General features: G+C 44.8%; 3 protein-coding genes and 1 long non-coding RNA gene across 5 annotated transcripts; all 4 read left to right on the top strand.

Moving 5' to 3' along the window:
* Window positions 1-1,823: 1,823 nt before the first annotated feature.
* Window positions 1,824-3,171, top strand: LOC120668166. The gene is made up of 2 exons (XR_005672268.1): window positions 1,824-2,824; window positions 2,912-3,171. It is a non-coding gene; the product is annotated as an uncharacterized LOC120668166 (long non-coding RNA).
* Window positions 3,172-3,425: 254 nt separating this feature from the next.
* LOC120664816 (pentatricopeptide repeat-containing protein At4g33170-like) lies at window positions 3,426-8,082 on the top strand. Of its 2 annotated transcripts, XM_039944166.1 has the most exons (5): window positions 3,426-5,189; window positions 5,373-6,531; window positions 6,625-6,690; window positions 7,305-7,633; window positions 7,744-8,082. In XM_039944166.1, the coding sequence occupies exons 1-2, from the start codon at window positions 3,623-3,625 to the stop codon at window positions 6,299-6,301; spliced, it is 2,496 nt and encodes an 831-aa protein (XP_039800100.1). In that variant the 5' UTR covers window positions 3,426-3,622; the 3' UTR covers window positions 6,302-6,531; window positions 6,625-6,690; window positions 7,305-7,633; window positions 7,744-8,082. The 2 variants fall into 2 exon arrangements, with proteins under 2 accessions (XP_039800100.1, XP_039800099.1); XM_039944165.1 differs by having other exon boundaries at window positions 3,426-6,531.
* Window positions 8,083-8,382: 300 nt separating this feature from the next.
* LOC120664815 (glucan endo-1,3-beta-glucosidase 8-like) lies at window positions 8,383-12,009 on the top strand. Its single transcript, XM_039944164.1, has 2 exons — window positions 8,383-9,023; window positions 10,234-12,009. Exons 1-2 carry the CDS (start codon window positions 8,671-8,673, stop codon window positions 11,342-11,344), a joined length of 1,464 nt encoding a protein of 487 aa, XP_039800098.1. The 5' UTR covers window positions 8,383-8,670; the 3' UTR covers window positions 11,345-12,009.
* A 1,044-nt stretch (window positions 12,010-13,053) lies between these two features.
* Window positions 13,054-16,334, top strand: LOC120664813 (probable choline kinase 2). The gene is made up of 7 exons (XM_039944163.1): window positions 13,054-13,573; window positions 14,675-14,796; window positions 14,874-15,069; window positions 15,390-15,507; window positions 15,621-15,668; window positions 15,772-15,872; window positions 15,969-16,334. The coding sequence occupies exons 1-7, from the start codon at window positions 13,193-13,195 to the stop codon at window positions 16,071-16,073; spliced, it is 1,071 nt and encodes a 356-aa protein (XP_039800097.1). The 5' UTR covers window positions 13,054-13,192; the 3' UTR covers window positions 16,074-16,334.
* The last annotated feature ends 764 nt before the right edge of the window (window positions 16,335-17,098 follow it).

Genomic DNA, 17,098 nt, shown 5'->3' with positions numbered 1-17,098 from the left:
CTGCTGTCTGTAAATGGCGAGACGAATCTAATGAGCAGTCTGTAAATGGCGAGACGAATCTAATGAACCTAATTAGCTGTTATTAGATGCTAAATTACTACAGTAATACTACAGTAAATAACCTCTAATGACGAATTAATTAGGCTCATTAGATTCGTCTCGCGATTTACAGACGAGTTCTGTAATTATTTTTGTAATTAGTCTATGTTTAGTACTTCAAATGTAGAAAGATGCCTTTTCAAAATTTTTACATCGCGCAACCAAACGGGCCCAAGCCGAGCCTCGACTTTTTTCGAGCTTTCTTCGAAATCAATATATTCGTATTTATTATAGTCTCCCGCGTTGTTTGATATGCAATTTCAAATCGAGCATAACGAGCCGAGCCGAGCCTGCCAAAATTGACTTTTGTTCCAAATCAACTAATCTTTATTTTAAAAAAAAAACGAACGTAATCGAAGCAATTTTGAAACGAGCCACCGAGCCAGCTTAACGAGCTTTTTTTTTTTTTCCAGCCCTAACTACCTCCTCTGGATTTGGCGGACGGCAGCTCGTCCGCAAGCGATGCGTATGGGGTCGCGTACCCTGCTGCATTTGTTTTTACGCTAAAACGCGTACTGCAGGGGTACCATTCCTCAGTGCGCACTGCCCACGTGCAGGTCGAAGTCTCGGAGAGAACTCTACTAGCCCACGTGCCCGTGAAAACAGTTTTTGAAAACAGAGAGAACTCTATAGCCCAATTGAAAAGAGTTTTTAATCTAGATATATATTACCTATTTTATTACTAAAATTTCTACCTAAATTTTTGGTTTGATCTGTCTTGTGTCATTGACAGGTGGACCTTAATTTATCTCATATGCGAGCCGGACTGTCTTTTATCAATTAAAATCTTAACTCAAACTCGGACAAATTAAACAGAATTCCAATCGGATGCAGACAATCAATACCTCGCATGACCACAACACAGACTGTGGAGTGAACGAGCATAAAGTTGGTGATATTACTTTGTTAATGATATTACGTAAATCTATTATATTATCAGTATCAACGCACTGGCACTATGCTAGTAATAAACTATAGCACATATTGGCACTTATATCTATATTAATATTTTTAAATCTTAACTAAAATTTAGCTTATGTTATTAGAACTTCTGTTTTGATAGATTTGTGCTACAGTTTGGTTTAGTATTTTCGTCTATTAGCATTTGGATCCAAACGGAGCCTAATAATGCTAATCCTAATGCATCGTATATAATGACATAAAATGAGTATCGTGATGGTGCCGAGTTAAAAGAAGAGAATGAGGTGAAGAAAGATGTATCATCAAATTATTATGGATATACAACTTGGATCAATATCCTAGAGCAATTTTCTTATATGGCACAAAAAAAACTAGTAATTCCTTATATGCCACCGTTGTCTATAGGCCTGTTTGGAACCGCGTTTTCCGCGTTCGCGATGAAACTTTCGCGAGATAAGCGGAATAATTCCGCCAAACACCCTGCGACGGACGCGCGACTAGAAGAAGCCTGCAGTATGGAGTCCGAAGAAATCAACTGTCCACCCGCGATTTCGAAAAGCGGCCGCGGAGCCGCGTTCGCGTAAACGCGACGCGCGATTGGACGTCGCGCCTCCAAACAGGGCCTATGACACATAGACTTCCCACAGTCCACTAGTCGTGGCATATAAGGGATTAAGGGGGTGGAGAGGAAAATGATAGGTAATTTCTTATTTAATTTCTTTTCAAAATGACAGGCAATTAGCATCAATTAGCCCTAAGATTAAGGGGTAGGAGAGGGGAGGGTTGTGGTGGGACCAACAGTATCAGTTTATGAGTGAAAAAAGTTTGACTTTTTAAGTAGATTTATTTCTAATGTGTGGTTTTGAGGTTTTCTCCAAACTTTGGTACCTCTAGCTCTATTAAGTGGGTTCTCTGTAAGGGGTACGGTGGGTCTAATCTTGGTGAGAAATAGTTTCAATCTTTTCACCCTCTAGAGTATAGACTAGTATAGATTTTTCTCCAAAGTAGCATAATCCATTCAAAGATTTATGGACATTAATTTGTAGTGGAACTTGGATCTTCATATGCTAATGCATATAGTATATAGTATTAGACAAACAGGCATGAGGTATGGATATATAGTATTAAACTAAGAGGGAAAGATGCATGGGCATTGATTAGTGGTTAGACTACTTTGGATTCTCTCATGCTGTTTGAAAGATTTATAGACAATTATGAGTAGTAATTAGACATGGATTCCACAACCTCCATATGGAAGCAAATATATTTAGTATATGCACAAATTAATTCATAGTGAGACCTGGATTCTCACATGCTATATCAAAGATCCACGGCCGTTGATGAGTTGATAGACATGGATTCTCAAATGATCCAAGAGATCATGGACATTTATTAGTTATTAGACATGGATTCCCCTCATGCCTATATAAAGATGTGCAGGTGCTGGGTAAGGTTCACATCTCTCGCAGCAATCCTAGTAGTGCAGGAATGGCTACTACTAAAACAATCCTTCATCCTCTGGTCTTTGTCTTAGCTCTTACTATGCTCGTAGCGCTTGCTCATGGGAGCTTCTTCGTTTTCAAGATAAATGTTTTCAAACACTGCATGGGTGTCATAAAAAAAGATCCCCCACAAAGCCATGACCCAAGTAAAAAATGCAAGAAGGTAGTGGAAGACAGTAACCTAGTTGGCATTTGTTCTGTCCTCACCGAACAAGACGAGCAGCAGATAAGCGTGGAGAGGCTTGTTAGTCTCGGGCGCAAGTATGACAAAGTGTTTCCACCCGGGGCCAGATGCGGAACCTGTAAGTGCCGGACACCATCATTTTTATTCATAATTGTTTCTTAATTATACTGTTATCATATATCCTTCTAAAATTACCCTCTTGCAGCTTATATTATTCCAGAACTTCCGGGACCACCACTGCTGTAGAAGGCACATCCATGAACGCTCCTTAGCAGATAGAGAGCGCTACAATAATAAAATAACAGATATTTGCATATGGCTGAGATCAAAAAATATTTCTGTCATGTCATGGTGCTAGTGCTATGAATAAAATAGTCTTCTGATCTATCTTGTGGGTTTTGGCACCTGATGTGTAATATGTTGAATAACAACATAAAACAGTGAGCGCTTATGTTGAATGCTATATGAAACTGCGCTGCTCTATCTTGTTTAGTTAAAAATATAAAGATATCCAAAGCACCTGCAAAACACTCAGAATTCCAAAATTTGGAAAACTTATCCGAGTTTCGATTGGGCTTCACGTTTTATAAAAGCTGGACCCGTGAACCAACCCTGCGCTGCGCAAGCGGCAAGCCCACCGTGAGTCCGTGTTGCGCCACATACAAAGATTGAGTAAACCTACACCCTCCAAATTATGATCGGGCGGCAGCGATAAGCGATAAGTGGTAATAGGGGAAAAGGATACGAATCCGCGCCTGCAAGTTGCAACAAATCTGGCTCCAAGATTGGGCCCCCATTTCCATGCTCCAAGCCCCGCCACCGCCGCCGCCGCCGGCAACGACGCCATTGTGGACCCTGCCCTCGTCCTCCTCCTTCGTTGTCGCCCGTCCCCGGCGACCCGCATACCACCTCGCTTATGTTAAGGTCTCTCTCTTTGCTACTCCTACACTCATCACTCCCCTCCAGGCCGACCCCATATAGGCTCCTCTCTTCCGCCGCCGCCGCCACCTCCGTACCCGCCTCCTGTGCTCCAAATGCCCGCGCGCATGGAACCGTCTCTGCTGTGCTGGAGATCGTCGGCCCCATCGAGCTCCTCTTCCCGGCCTCCGAGGCGCGCCTCTACGTGCGCCTCGTGCGGCGCTGCGCGCGCGACGCCCTCGCCGTGGGCGCCGCCGCCGCCCACGCGTACGTAGTTAAACGCGGATTTGCGTCCGACGTGCTCGTGTCCAACGTCCTTCTGGATTCGTATGCCAAAGGAGGCTCTCTGGCGGCCGGACGCCAACTGTTCGACGAAATGCCTGACAGGGACGTCGCATCCTGGTGTACTGTCATTGCCGCGCACGCCAGCCGCGGGCTCTTCGTTGAGGCAATCGGGATATTCAAGGATCTTTTGTCCTCTGATCAGGTGAAGCCAAACCAGTTTGTCATCTCATCAGTGCTGAACGCCTGTGCCTGGTATGGTGTCATGGAGCTTGGGCTCATGGTGCATGGATTGGTGGTCAAATCTGGCTTGGGCGCTGATAGGTTTGTGGAAGTTGGATTTGTCGACATGTACGCGAAATGTGGCAATGTGGGTGATGCTGTTAGGCTGTTTAAGAAAATTCCAGTGAAGAGCTCCATTGCTTGGAATGCAATGATTTCTGGTTTTGTTGATAACAATTGTTTTGTAGAGGCTGCTGAGCTTTTTCTGGATATGCATAGAGTTGGCATGGCAGTGGATGTGGTGACGTTGAGGGTAGTAGCTGGCGTTGCGGCTGTTCTGGGAACATTTGATCTTTCTAGGAACATTCATGTTTACGCAGTTAAAGTGGGCTTGGGAGTAGATTGTTTTGTTGTGTCTGAACTGATCAAGTCAGCTGGGAGGGTAGGTGAAACTCAGTACATTGGAAAGCTTGTTGCTGCAGTTAGAAGGCCTGATGCATCTTTGTATTCTTTGGCTATTTCAAGCTATCACTCAAATGGTTGTCAGGATGAAGCAGTGAAACTTGCAGAAGCTTTTCTTTCTTCAGGTCTCAGTTTGAGAGAAGGAGACATGGTTACAGTGTTAGATGTTTGTCAAATAGAAGAGGAGGTTCAACAAATGCATGCTTTTAGTTTGAAAACTGGAAGGTTCTGTTGTACTAATGTTTGCAATGCTCTTATGTCAATATATTCTGAACTTGGATCACTGATGTGTGCAGAATCAATATTCAAAACCATGCAATCACCAGATATTGTATCATGGGCTGGAGTCATGGCAGGTTGTGTCAAGAACCTCCAATATGAAAGAGCATGCAGTTACTTTAGGCAGTTAACTGATGCTGGAGCACCTCTAGATCAGCATTGTATTGCTACTGTTGTGAATGCCTGCGCCAGTCTTCAGGACTTGGATAAGGGAAGGCAGATTCACTCTTTAGCTCTTAAACTTGGGCTGCTACTTGCTGATTATGTCAGTGCATCACTAGTAAACATGTATGCAAAATGCCATAGCATTGGGGGCGCTGGTGAGTTATTCTCCCATGCCGTGTTCCCACGAAATTTAGTTGTAGTCAATACCATGCTTTCTGGATATTGCTGGAATTTCCTGCCAGAGAAAGCTCTGCTGCTCTTTTATAGGGAATATCAGTTTGGTTTGCGTCCTGATCAATTCACTTTCTCAATTATTCTTGGTGCATGTTCTGATATAGGAGCAAAGAAGGCTGGCGAGCAGATCCATGGCTACCTTGTAAAAGTTGGTTCTGAATGCTTGGATGTCATTGTTGGAAATGCTATCATAGACCTTTATGTTAAGTGTGGATGCATTGCTAGTGCTTGTAGATTCTTTCATAGCATGAAGAGTTGGAACATAAATTCATATGCCATGTTAATGTTGGGTTATATTCAGAACAGATGCAGTGATGAAGCTCTTCAGCTTTTCTCTAAGATGCAGCACAGTGGATTGCGTGCAAATCGTGTCACCTTCGCAAGAATCTTACGGGGTTGTGCTGATCTATGTGCTATTGATTTGGGAAGACAACTGCATGCTTCCATCATAAAAATGGGTCTGCTTTCTGATGTATATGTCTCAAATGCACTTGTAGGAATGTACAAGAAATCTGACGTTTGGACTGAATCAAGAAGAATTTCTCAAGAAACTTTGGCAGGAAATGTTCCAGAACAGGATAGCACAGATAATTTCAGTTCAGAACAAAGGTACACAAACAGAGCTCTTGAAGAAATTGGGTTGTTCACATTGGATGAAGAGAATGACCATGTAAGTTTGGCTGATGCTCGGAAGAACTACATTGCTGCTGCTTCTCAGTTTTATGGAAATCCACTTCTCATTCATGTGGTTGGACGTGAACTTGGGATCAAGACCAGCATCGGGAATGGAAAAAATTTCAAGTACAATGGGAGTAAGCCTTTGCTATATTATAACGATGGCAACTATCAGCGAAATAGATATGGATCGGTTAAGTTATTTACCTTGTTTCAAGAGGGCAGAGAAAAATCTGATCACTTAGTCCTTGTTGTTTCCATTGATAGTGGAAATTCAAAGATGAAGGATGTAGGATTTGTGAATGTGGAACCAGTGAAAAGCTATGGTAGTGTCCCTGCACCTGGTTTTCCTCCTTGACAAACTATAGTACATGATCAGAAGTAGAGTTTGGCCTGCTATTCTTTATTCAGCAAAACTGAACTGCCATGTTAACATATTGGCACGCAAGGAAGACCAACTATAAGCATAGGCCAGAGTCCACGCATCAGCAACTTCTTAGATCGACTCAAGTGTATGAAGTTCACATGCTGAATGGCTCATTTGCATGCAAGAATATATCAGAACATTAGCTGGTTGGCATACAAAAGGTATCTAGCACTCCATGTTTTTATTGTTGTTACTTTTCACTTTTCAGTATATGGTGAACAGATAATGATTTTGGGACAATTTCTTTCATGCAGGTGACACGCTCAAAAATATGAGGGGAAAGTAGGCTGGGAAAATCAGCTTGAGCTTTTAATGCCAATGTGAGTTACAGTTCATAAAGTTTGTTAAACAAATTGACTTTGCCTAAGCACATGCTTTTACCAATACCTCATTTGCTGCTATTCCCTCTTGCACTGTATAAGTATTAATCTCTCTTTTAGCTAGTCCAATTGCAATATCAATTATCATCTATAGAAAAAAAAAGACGTGCAGTCCCTTAGGCAGTTATTTTGCATCATTTACCAATATCCATCCGCTTCATTTGTGTAGTTGTGGAACTATCAAACTTAGAAGCAAGTGAATGAGCCCAAGAACACAGTCTTAGCCAACATTTCGTATCTGACTTCTTTCTGTATTGTGGTTCATCTATCAACATTGAAACATAGCTAATTCATAATACATGTATTCTGCTTTGTCTTGCTGCAGCCAATTATGCAGTTCCAATTTGATGGTGCTAGATGTCTCGAGTTCTGTAAACCGAACAGATAGTGTTGTAGCTTGAAACAATACTCATAGAACTGTTTGATCATACTGTATTATGCATTCGTCTTTCTAAGCCATATTCACTACATGTACTGGCAAACACAGCTAGCACAATGTTTTCATAAAGAGAGGTCTCATGCTAACACAGCTTGCTTGTTCTGTCGCTCATCAGGGCCTGAAAGAAGAATAGAAGAGAAGGTACCCACAGCATCACTCAGTGAAACACCAATATTGTTGAACTGCAGGTGTCTGAAGCAAACTTCGAGGCATTTTTGCTATCATATAACCTAACTGCCATGCACCTTATTTTTTTGGTTGGTGCATCAGGATTATACTGTATTGTTGTACTGACTTGAGGCTGTAAGCTGTATATAGAGAGGTCTAGATTTAGGTATAGTGTTATTTATACTGGTAGTGTACACACCAGACGCTCCGCTGGATTCATCTGTTAGAGCAACAATGTGAAGGTCTCCCCGTATTGTCACCAGTACTACAAACCCAGTGAGTTCTCTCTCCTCTAGGAACTTTAAGTCAGATCGAAGTGATTTCTTCTGTGATGTTTATCTTTCCTACTTATTTATTTTGATGCTCATCTATTCAATTTCAAGCAGATGTTGCTACTGCTAGGAGAATGGCAACCTAATCAAAATCAATACAAAGGAAGAAGCACCATGATCTAGCAGTAGAGGCTTTTAAAGGTTTGGCCCTACTTCATGTTGAAATTGCAGTCGAACGTAGATCAACAGAGGGGTTAACAGAGAGTGCCCTATTGGAATGAGCGACTATTCGCTTTCAACCTCCTCTTCTCTGGGAGCAATTACTTATCCTTGGAGGCTCACATTTGGCGTGACTCTGATTCAATGGAACTGCTTGCTCCATTTGATCAATGTTGTATCCCGTTTCTATAGCGCATGTTATGAAAGAAACAATGAGCCGCTGTTCTGTTTATTTCAAGAGTGTGCCATCTCTCTTTTTTGTTTGCACATTCTCCTTTTTCCGTTCTGAGCTCTGAACTTCTGAAGAAATTACAGCGAGCCTTCCTTTTTTCCGAGGGAGAAAGTGCAGAGAAGCACGAGGGCCGTATGCATGGCAAGTGCAAGCAATGCAAAAGTATGATGGCTACAAGCATGGATTGGCTGAGACACCAACCAAAACTAATTCTCTATCTGCATGAACACCACTGGCAGTAGCAGGGCGAGCACAACGTTCTCGGGGAGCTCATCTTTCTCGTGATCCCAACCGGGAGTTTCGATCAGACGGTGGCTGGTGATCCCGTGCGGAGCTAGCCAGCATCTCATCGTCCATGCATTCGGCGACGCACCTGCCACCCAATCATCTCGCGCAAAACCTCCGCACAATTGCATTGCTTCCCCCGCGAAGAAATCTCCCCACGCTCCTCGCCTCGCCCGCTTCGCCGATGCGAGACCGCTCCTCCAACTCCAACCCCGCCTCCCACGACGCGTAGCGGCGTAGGCGTAGCACCGCAACCCCGCCGCCGCCTCCCCACCCGCCGCGCCGCCTCCGCCCCTCCACCTTCCATGGCGCCCCGCCCCGCCGCCGTCGCCTTGGCCGTGGCCCTGCTCCTGCTCCTGCTCCTGCTCCCTGCTCCCGCGGCGGCGGCGGCAGCCGTGGGGGTGAACTGGGGCACGATGATGTCGCACCCCATCCTCCCGTCCGCGGTCGTCGAGATGCTGCGCGCCAACGGCGTCGACCGGGTGAAGCTCTTCGACGCCGACCCCTGGACGGTCGCCGCGCTCGCCGGGTCGGGCGTCCAGGCCATGCTCGCCGCGCCCAACGACCAGCTCGAGTCGCTCGCCCGCGACCCGCGCCGCGCGCGCGACTGGGTGCGCCACAACGTCACTGCCAACCTCAAAGCCGGCGTCGATGTCAGGTACCCCACCGACCGCCGCTCGCTTCTCCCGCTCCCGGAGTAGTTATTAGCAACGTCCTTGTCTCTGGTGCGCTCGGTGGATCGGCCGCGGGGATGCCCTGGGATTTGCGTTGTATGATGACCAGTGTTGAGACGAGGTGCCTTCGAGCGCGCGCATGCTGGTTGCTGCATGCTTGACTGCTTGTGCGGTACTGGGGGTCTGGGGCTCCAATGGGACGCGCTGTGTTCTGGTGCGCGGAAAATGTTTGATAGAATGCCACTACAATGTGAAATGAAGGTCTGTGTGCTGGTGATGGCGTAGTGTTTGATGCATGGCGGGATGTTGCAATGATATTTGCATGTTTTTGGTTCATGCGAAATGGATGCAATGCTTGTGCTGCTGTCTGTTCAGTTCAGACATTCAGGTTTCTCTTGCTGTTTAGAAGATATATGGACATACGGTTACTTACAGTTACAGGCAAGTTCAGTAGTGCGTTCTTTGTGTAGTGTCAGATGCCAGAGGCGGCCGCTGCTGCATGCATGGTAGTGCATGGTTCATGTTGGTTGTAGTGTTGTAGAGCATCACCAGACTTTGCATGCTGGTTCGCTCACACAAGGAAGTTGTATTGTGTATGTGTTCTACTGTGCTTTGATTTGTTCTATAAAATGTCGCGTGTGCATACGTGCACCTTGCCGTACGTGTTCTTAAATTGTGTTGCATGTGAGAGGAAACACTGTCTATTCATAGTAGTATCAACTATCAGGCATGTCATAGTAAGTGAGCAAGTAAAACACTATAGTCTAATCATTGGCCAACCATTTGTAGGCTCTAACTATGTAAGCTGACAACCGAAGTCAGTATGAACTTTATGTTTGACTTATGTTGCACTAAACCTACATGGCTTTGAGAATATTTTGTGATAATTTAGATATATGTTTTGGGCATCATAATTTGGTATTTCTGGAATTTTTCTGGACTTCATAGCATCTCCCAGTGAAATTGTAATAACATGTTTAGGTACTGAGCTTTGCGCTTTTGTTTTCACTAAGTTGGAAATGTTCTCTTGTCCATGAATAGTAGTATCATTTGTTCATGACACACTTATTTTTCCCGTCTTTTCCCTTCATTGAAATCGATGCACAGAATTATGCTATGGTCATCTCACTTCCATTTTTTTAGTGGCCTTGTCGTGACCAGTCCCGATACCTTAATTATATGCCAATTGTTCAGGTATGTGGCTGTTGGCAATGAACCTTTTCTGAAGAGCTACAATGGCAGCTTCATCAACATTACCTTTCCTGCACTCAAGAATATGCAGAAAGCTCTAAATGAGGCTGGCTTTGGCCAACGCATCAAGGTAGTTGTGCCGCTCAATGCTGATATCTACAGCTCCCCTGAGAACACACCAGTGCCATCTGCTGGGAGTTTTCGCAAGGATATCAATGACCTCATGGTTGACATTGTTAATTTCCTCCATGTGAATGATGCACCGTTTGTGGTTAACATCTACCCATTTCTCAGCCTGTACCAGAATCCCAACTTCCCGCTGAACTTCTCCTTCTTTGACGGTGCTACCAAGCCAGTGTATGATCAAGGAATGGTCTACACCAATGTGTTTGATGCCAACTTTGACACTCTTGTCTGGTCATTAAGGAAAGCTGGTGTGCCCGACATGAGAATCATTGTTGGTGAAGTTGGCTGGCCAACAGATGGCGATAAGAATGCTAACGTCAAATATGCACAGAGGTTCTATAGTGGTTTTCTGAAGAAGATGGCCAAAAATGTCGGGACGCCTCTGAGACCTGGTCACATGGAAGTTTACCTGTTTGCGTTGATTGATGAGAACCAGAAGAGTGTTCTGCCTGGACGCTTTGAGCGTCACTGGGGACTATTCACATATGATGGAAACCCAAAGTTCTCTATGGATCTCAGTGGAAATGGCAAGGTCAATTATCTGGCTGAAGTGAAAGGGGTGCAGTATTTGCCATCACAGTGGTGTGTATTTAACAAGGATGCAAAGGATAAGTACAAAGATCTGCCTGCCTCTGTAAACTATGCATGCTCAAATGCAGATTGTACACCACTGGGGTATGGGTCCTCATGCAATGGTCTCAGCCATGATGGGAACATATCATATGCGTTCAACATCTATTTCCAGACGATGGATCAGGATGTCAGAGCCTGTTCTTTTGGAGGTCTTGCAAAGATCACAACGACAAATGCTTCACAAGGAGGGTGCTTGTTTCCAGTACAGATTCTGAGCGTTTCAGGAAGAGTGGTGCCACTGATATTTTTGCATCTATCCTTGGTTCTGTTAGTCTCTGTATTCACACTACTATAGACATGGGAGGACAGTAGTAAGCACTGACATATTTGGTGATTGAAGCTGTAATAGGTTTGCACATCACAGAGGAAAGAAGAGTCACTCCAGATGAAGCTGGAGGAAGACAAAATTGTCGAACTGAGTTATTCTCTCGTGTGCTGCTGGCAGTAGTACCTCTGCACTAACTTTGGATAGTGAGAAAACTACAATTTGGCATATGTGATCGGGAGAAGCTAGAATTTCTTATCGCTACTTTTCAGTTGACTGCCTCGCATAGTTGCATATCTACAAGTGTTTGAGACCTGAAATCTTTTACGACATGGTTTGCTATGCTGGCTGCAGATACTGATTGAGTGATTGTACCTGTTTACTGGGCACCAGTCGGTCATCTATGAAATGAACATTTTGCACAGCTTACCTGTCCTGTACTACCTGTGGATTTGGTCTCATCTGGATGTGTGAACCACTGAACCAAGTGAAGGAAACAGTTTCTTCTGTGTCATACTCATACAGCTACACTGGTTTCGCAAGTGTGATATTTTTCTGTTGAGTCACTTCTCTAGGGAGAGAATTTAGTACTGATTATTGTCTCTTTTCAGTGCTCTTTGTTCCATTTTGATTATCTTATTTCTTTGAGAACATATCTACTTATATCTGTCGATCCTTTTGGTCTAGTCAGTTCAGGCAAGGATCTGAGATCATACATTTTGGAGTCAGAAACATATGGCTAATTTATGACGAAATCATGCTTTATGCATGGCCCCTCTAACATGTACAGTATGGTACGCCTTGTTTTTACATGCTGCTCCCTGATGTCCTAACAAATTACACATGAGTCGCTTTAATCTAGATTCTCCTCAAAGCTATGAACCTTGATTGCTCATTAATCACGGTATTGTATGGGCGGGTACCGGAATCTAAGTTGTTGCTTTGTCAATTCGGAATTTATTTTCTAATCGATACATTGATAAATCTTGATTCCGCATGTCCACCGCACACAGCACTTTTACAGTGCGTTCACGGCATCCAGTAGTGGGACATCTATCTTTTCAATGATTTTTTTCAAGGATACGAAATTCTAGATTCATTTTGCAATTATTGATTATTCGTCCACTCAAGAAAGTCGAGATAAGGAAGAAATCCACACGACACGACTTAAATTCACATTGTTCGCTAACAAGCAGATTTTCACTGTAAGCTTGTCCAGCTAGCCAGCTACTGTTGTTAGCACTTAGCTCCACGCTAGATTGAAAGGTAAGATGCCACGCACGTAGCGACATGTTGATTTTCCAATCGTTGACATGCATATGCATGTGCAGTTACGTTCGCGTTGAATTCTTACGGGTTGTTTCGAAGTGAATGCGTCGCGAAGGATGGAGGAGTTCAACTCAGCGCTGGCTGACAATGAGGTTAGCAGTTGATCCATCCCTTTGTCTCTTTAATTAACCACTACATATTTGACTAGTTCTTGGAACCTATCCGAATAGCTGTCAGGCAAATATTTTTCTATGACCACTATTTACCCTTTTTTGTTGTTGCGAGAACCACTATTTACTCGTTGACGAAAATGAAGGTCCACTCTCATAAAAAAATTTGAAGGTCCGTAAAAAATAACGCCAACTCTTGAGGGTGAATCTGCAAGCTCCCGAGGCAAATATCCACCGTTCCGTCCGTGCAGCTGTCTGTATTTAACTATTTATACCCGTCCCCCTTCCCAGAGAGAAGACACGAAACCAAGCAGCAACGGAAAGACGCGCGCACGCACGGCTCGCGCTCCAACGCCCAGAGGCCATATCCCTCCCATTTCAGGAAAAGCAAAGATTCCGCCGTCCAATCCCGAGCCGAGCCGCTCCGTTGATTCGGGGGATGGCGCCGAAGGAGAGCGAGCAGAGTCCGGCCGAGGCGGCGCCCGCGCCGGCTGAGCGGAGCATCCCGGAGGAGGCGCGGCGGCTGCTGCGCGAGCTGGCGGCGGAGTGGGAGGACGTGGCCGGCTGCGGCCGGGAGCCGGAGGTGGTGCCGCTCAAGGGCGCCATGACCAACGAGGTGTACCAGGCGCGGTGGCCCACCGGCGGCGAGGAGAGGGAGGCGCGGACGGTGCTGGTGCGGGTGTACGGGGAGGGCGTGGAGCTGTTCTTCGACAGGGAGGACGAGGTGCGCACGTTCGAGTGCATGTCGCGGCACGGCCACGGACCGCGCCTCCTTGGCCGCTTCCCCAACGGCCGCGTCGAGGAGTTCATCCACGCCAGGGTGCGCATTCGCTTCTTTCTCTCTCCATTTTTTGCCAACCATTTTGTCTGCTTCCACAAAGTAGGATCAATCGTTCTTGTTCTCTCTCTCTTTTTTGAAAGGAACTCGTTCTCTATCCTTGCCATTCGTTTCCAGGTTAACCTTTCTTGAACCATTTTCGGAAGGAATCTGTCTATTCTCTAGTTTTCTTTGGAGACTTTTGCTACCTTTTGGGTGGGTAAGCTGGAAACACACGGTACTACATAAATTTGTCAGCTTACTTGATCACGGGACAACCCCCTAATCTAGGATCTACTTTCCATTAATACATTCACTAGTACTAACATCGATTGAGTGATGTTGTTTGGTTCGTACAGGAAAAAAGAGGGATATTGTTTTAAGGTTCAACCAACAGAAAAAGGATATTAGACGAGACAATGCCACATCGTGGACTAATGTAATGGTATATAAAAGCGTGTTATTGTCAATTACTAGTGTGTTGATGTGCGGCTGTCTCTTTCTTTGAAACCCTCTTCCGCTGGTGATGTGTATGTGAACTGTACTATCATAAATTTCAACGGGTTGGCCTTTGGAATCTTATCTGAAAACGATAATTTAAGTCTCTACTCAGTGAACCAACCAATTTAATAATAGTGCCACGGTTTTCCTACTACTCTTGAGACTCGGTGTATCTTGAAATTGTTTTCTTGATACGTCTCTGAGATACTTGTTGTGACAGAAAACATTGAAATATTTGGCACCAGTTGTCATTTCTTTTTGCTGATATCTGGTAGTAGTTGTAACATGCGGAATTCAAGATACGTAAACGCTAATAGTTCAGATTGTGTGTATCTGCTTCGCTTAATTACTCAACAATACTAGGTCAGATTGTTGAAGTGAAAGGTCTTTTCATGGAAAAGATGTGAATAAAAAAATGGTTAAAGCATCACTCTTTATTCTCCATTTTTCTGTATCATTTTAAAGATAGAGCATCTTATTCTCTTTACATGTAAAATACAAAGGACAAACATGGAGCATTGGTTTCCATATTCACCATGTAATAAAGCATCATATCCATTTTGTACAATTTAGGAAGAAAGTTGATGTAATTATTCCTTTCAGACACTTTCAGCTGCTGACCTGCGTGATCCAGAGATTTCAGCTATTATAGCCTCCAAATTGAAGGAATTTCACAACCTTGACATGCCGGGTCCAAAATCTGTGCTCATTTGGGAAAGATTAAGGTACTGCTTTTTTCTAAGCATTTGTTAGTAAAACCAAAATTACCAGCAAAGTAACTGTAACAGAGCCTCATTTGCAGGAACTGGCTCAAAACTGCCAAGAGCTTGTGCTCCTCTGATGAAGCCAAAGAGTTCTGCTTGGATAGCATGGAGGAGGAGATTACGACATTGGAGAATGAATTTTCAGGGGAACGTGAGTGCATAGGATTTTGCCATAACGATCTCCAGTATGGAAATATCATGATTGATGAAGAGACCAAATTGCTGACCATCATTGTAAGTTCTTGTTATTTAGCATATGTTTTGTTCACTAATTCTGTTTTTCATATGTAAACGAGACGGGAAGATGCAGACAGCCACCCCGCATCGCACTAAGGAGGCAGCGAGCCTCTAATTAGCTTGTCCTGAACATCATATATTTAAAAACAGAGGTTGCAGCATTTCTGTTATGGCCTCCTTGCTTTTAGTCTATCATAGGCTTCTGAACCCGTGAACCCGAAGCTTTGCTTCATCTTCAAATGACTATCCCATCTATCTTATTCTGAATAAGTCGGAAAATGTATTGCTATGATCTTACTTTCTTACCGCCTTTTCAGGACTATGAGTATGCAAGTTTTAACCCAGTTGCCTATGACATCGCAAACCATTTCTGTGAGATGGCTGCGGACTACCATTCAGAAAAGCCGCATCTACTGGACTACACTAAATATCCAGGTACCAAATATATTTGAAGCTATTGATTTCTACATTGTTATTTTCATCTTAGATATCTTGATGGGACCTATGTTTGTCCACTCATCCTTGCCATTGTGCTCATATCGCAACAGATACCCATGAGCGGAAGCAATTTGTGCAGACATACTTGTGCTCATCGGGTAAGCAGAAATTTAATCATCACTTCATCAGCATCAATTTAATCCCCCTTAGCAGATTACAAAACAGCATTAGTTCTTATTGTCTCAATACAATCTCTAACAGGTGAAGAATCTGACGCGGAGGAGGTAGAAAATCTGATCAAAAGCATTGAGAAGTACACCCTTGCCAGCCATCTAGTTTGGGGCCTCTGGGGAATAATTTCGGTGGGTTTTGCTCACGCAGATTCCACCACTCGTGTTACCTGTATTCCCGAATACCATGTCTGCCATCCATTGAAAACTCGCATCCTCTGGCTGCAGGAGCATGTCAATGATATTGACTTCGACTACAAGGAGTACGCGAGGCAAAGGTTCGAGCAGTACTGGCTGAAGAAGACAACGGTCCTAACTGGTCAGACTGCTTAATAGATCCCGGGCATCAGGTTCTGCACCGATGGCCTATTCTGCACATAGCTCGTCCAGTGCTTTCGGCGTATTGACTTGAGACCTGTCCCTGGGACACAAGGTTGTGAGGATAGGGAGATAAAGAAAAAAAGGTTGTGAAGAAAGGCTGAGCCCAGAGGCCAGGTCAGGCATTCAGGGCTTTATTCGTTTGGTAGTTCGGTTGTTCATACTTCATAGTGTAAGGCGACAGGTTCCAATGAAGCCCTGATTGCTCGTATGATGGTATGATCACTTTCTGTATGTGCTTGATTGGTTTGTGGTTGTTAGGAATAAACTTGTGTTCGTTTTTACCCTGTTTCAGTTAGCATTCGACTTGCTTTTCTGTTAGCTTGTGGGGCTCTGCGTTCCGGGTCATCTGGATCAGAGCCGCGTCTTGTAACGGCCAGAGACGTGCGAGTTCACGTGTCCGCGTCGCGCGGCATGACCCGACGTGCGGGATGGCGCACGCGTCTTACGGATCATGGCGCGCATGAAGGAGGGCAGATCGTGTCCTGCCTCTCCCTTTCTTTCGTAAGCTTTGCTATTTATAAGAGATAGACAGAAAAACGTTGCAGGTTAGCGCGACTCCAAAAAATCCTCTCGTGTTCAACTGAGTTCATTGAGTGTTCATCGTGTTCTCTGCGTTCCTCGCCGGAGCGTCAGAGCAATCTCGCCGGAGAGAGTCCGGCTGACATTTGGCATCAGAGCTAACCATCCTGGGACTTGATGTCCTCGCAGCCGCACGGCGGGCGGTCGCACACGCCGCCGCGCCGCCGTCGTCCATCGCTCTCGCCTACACCACGCCGTGGCCGCCGTCCGCCGGAAGTGATCATCCGGCACACTGTCAAGGAGACCGGCGCATTGGTGCAGTACCCATGCTCACCCATTCCAATTATCAGGAATGGGTCATGCTCATGCAGGTGAACATGGAAGCTCAAGGCATCTGGTATGCGATCGAGCCCGAGGAGGACGATATCATCGAGTACCGCGATGACCGCCTGGCGATG

The sequence above is a fragment of the Panicum virgatum genome, chromosome 3N, assembly GCF_016808335.1.
Source record: "Panicum virgatum strain AP13 chromosome 3N, P.virgatum_v5, whole genome shotgun sequence".
NCBI classification, from domain to species: domain Eukaryota; kingdom Viridiplantae; phylum Streptophyta; class Magnoliopsida; order Poales; family Poaceae; genus Panicum; species Panicum virgatum.
This window is presented reverse-complemented; position numbering and strand designations above follow the sequence as displayed.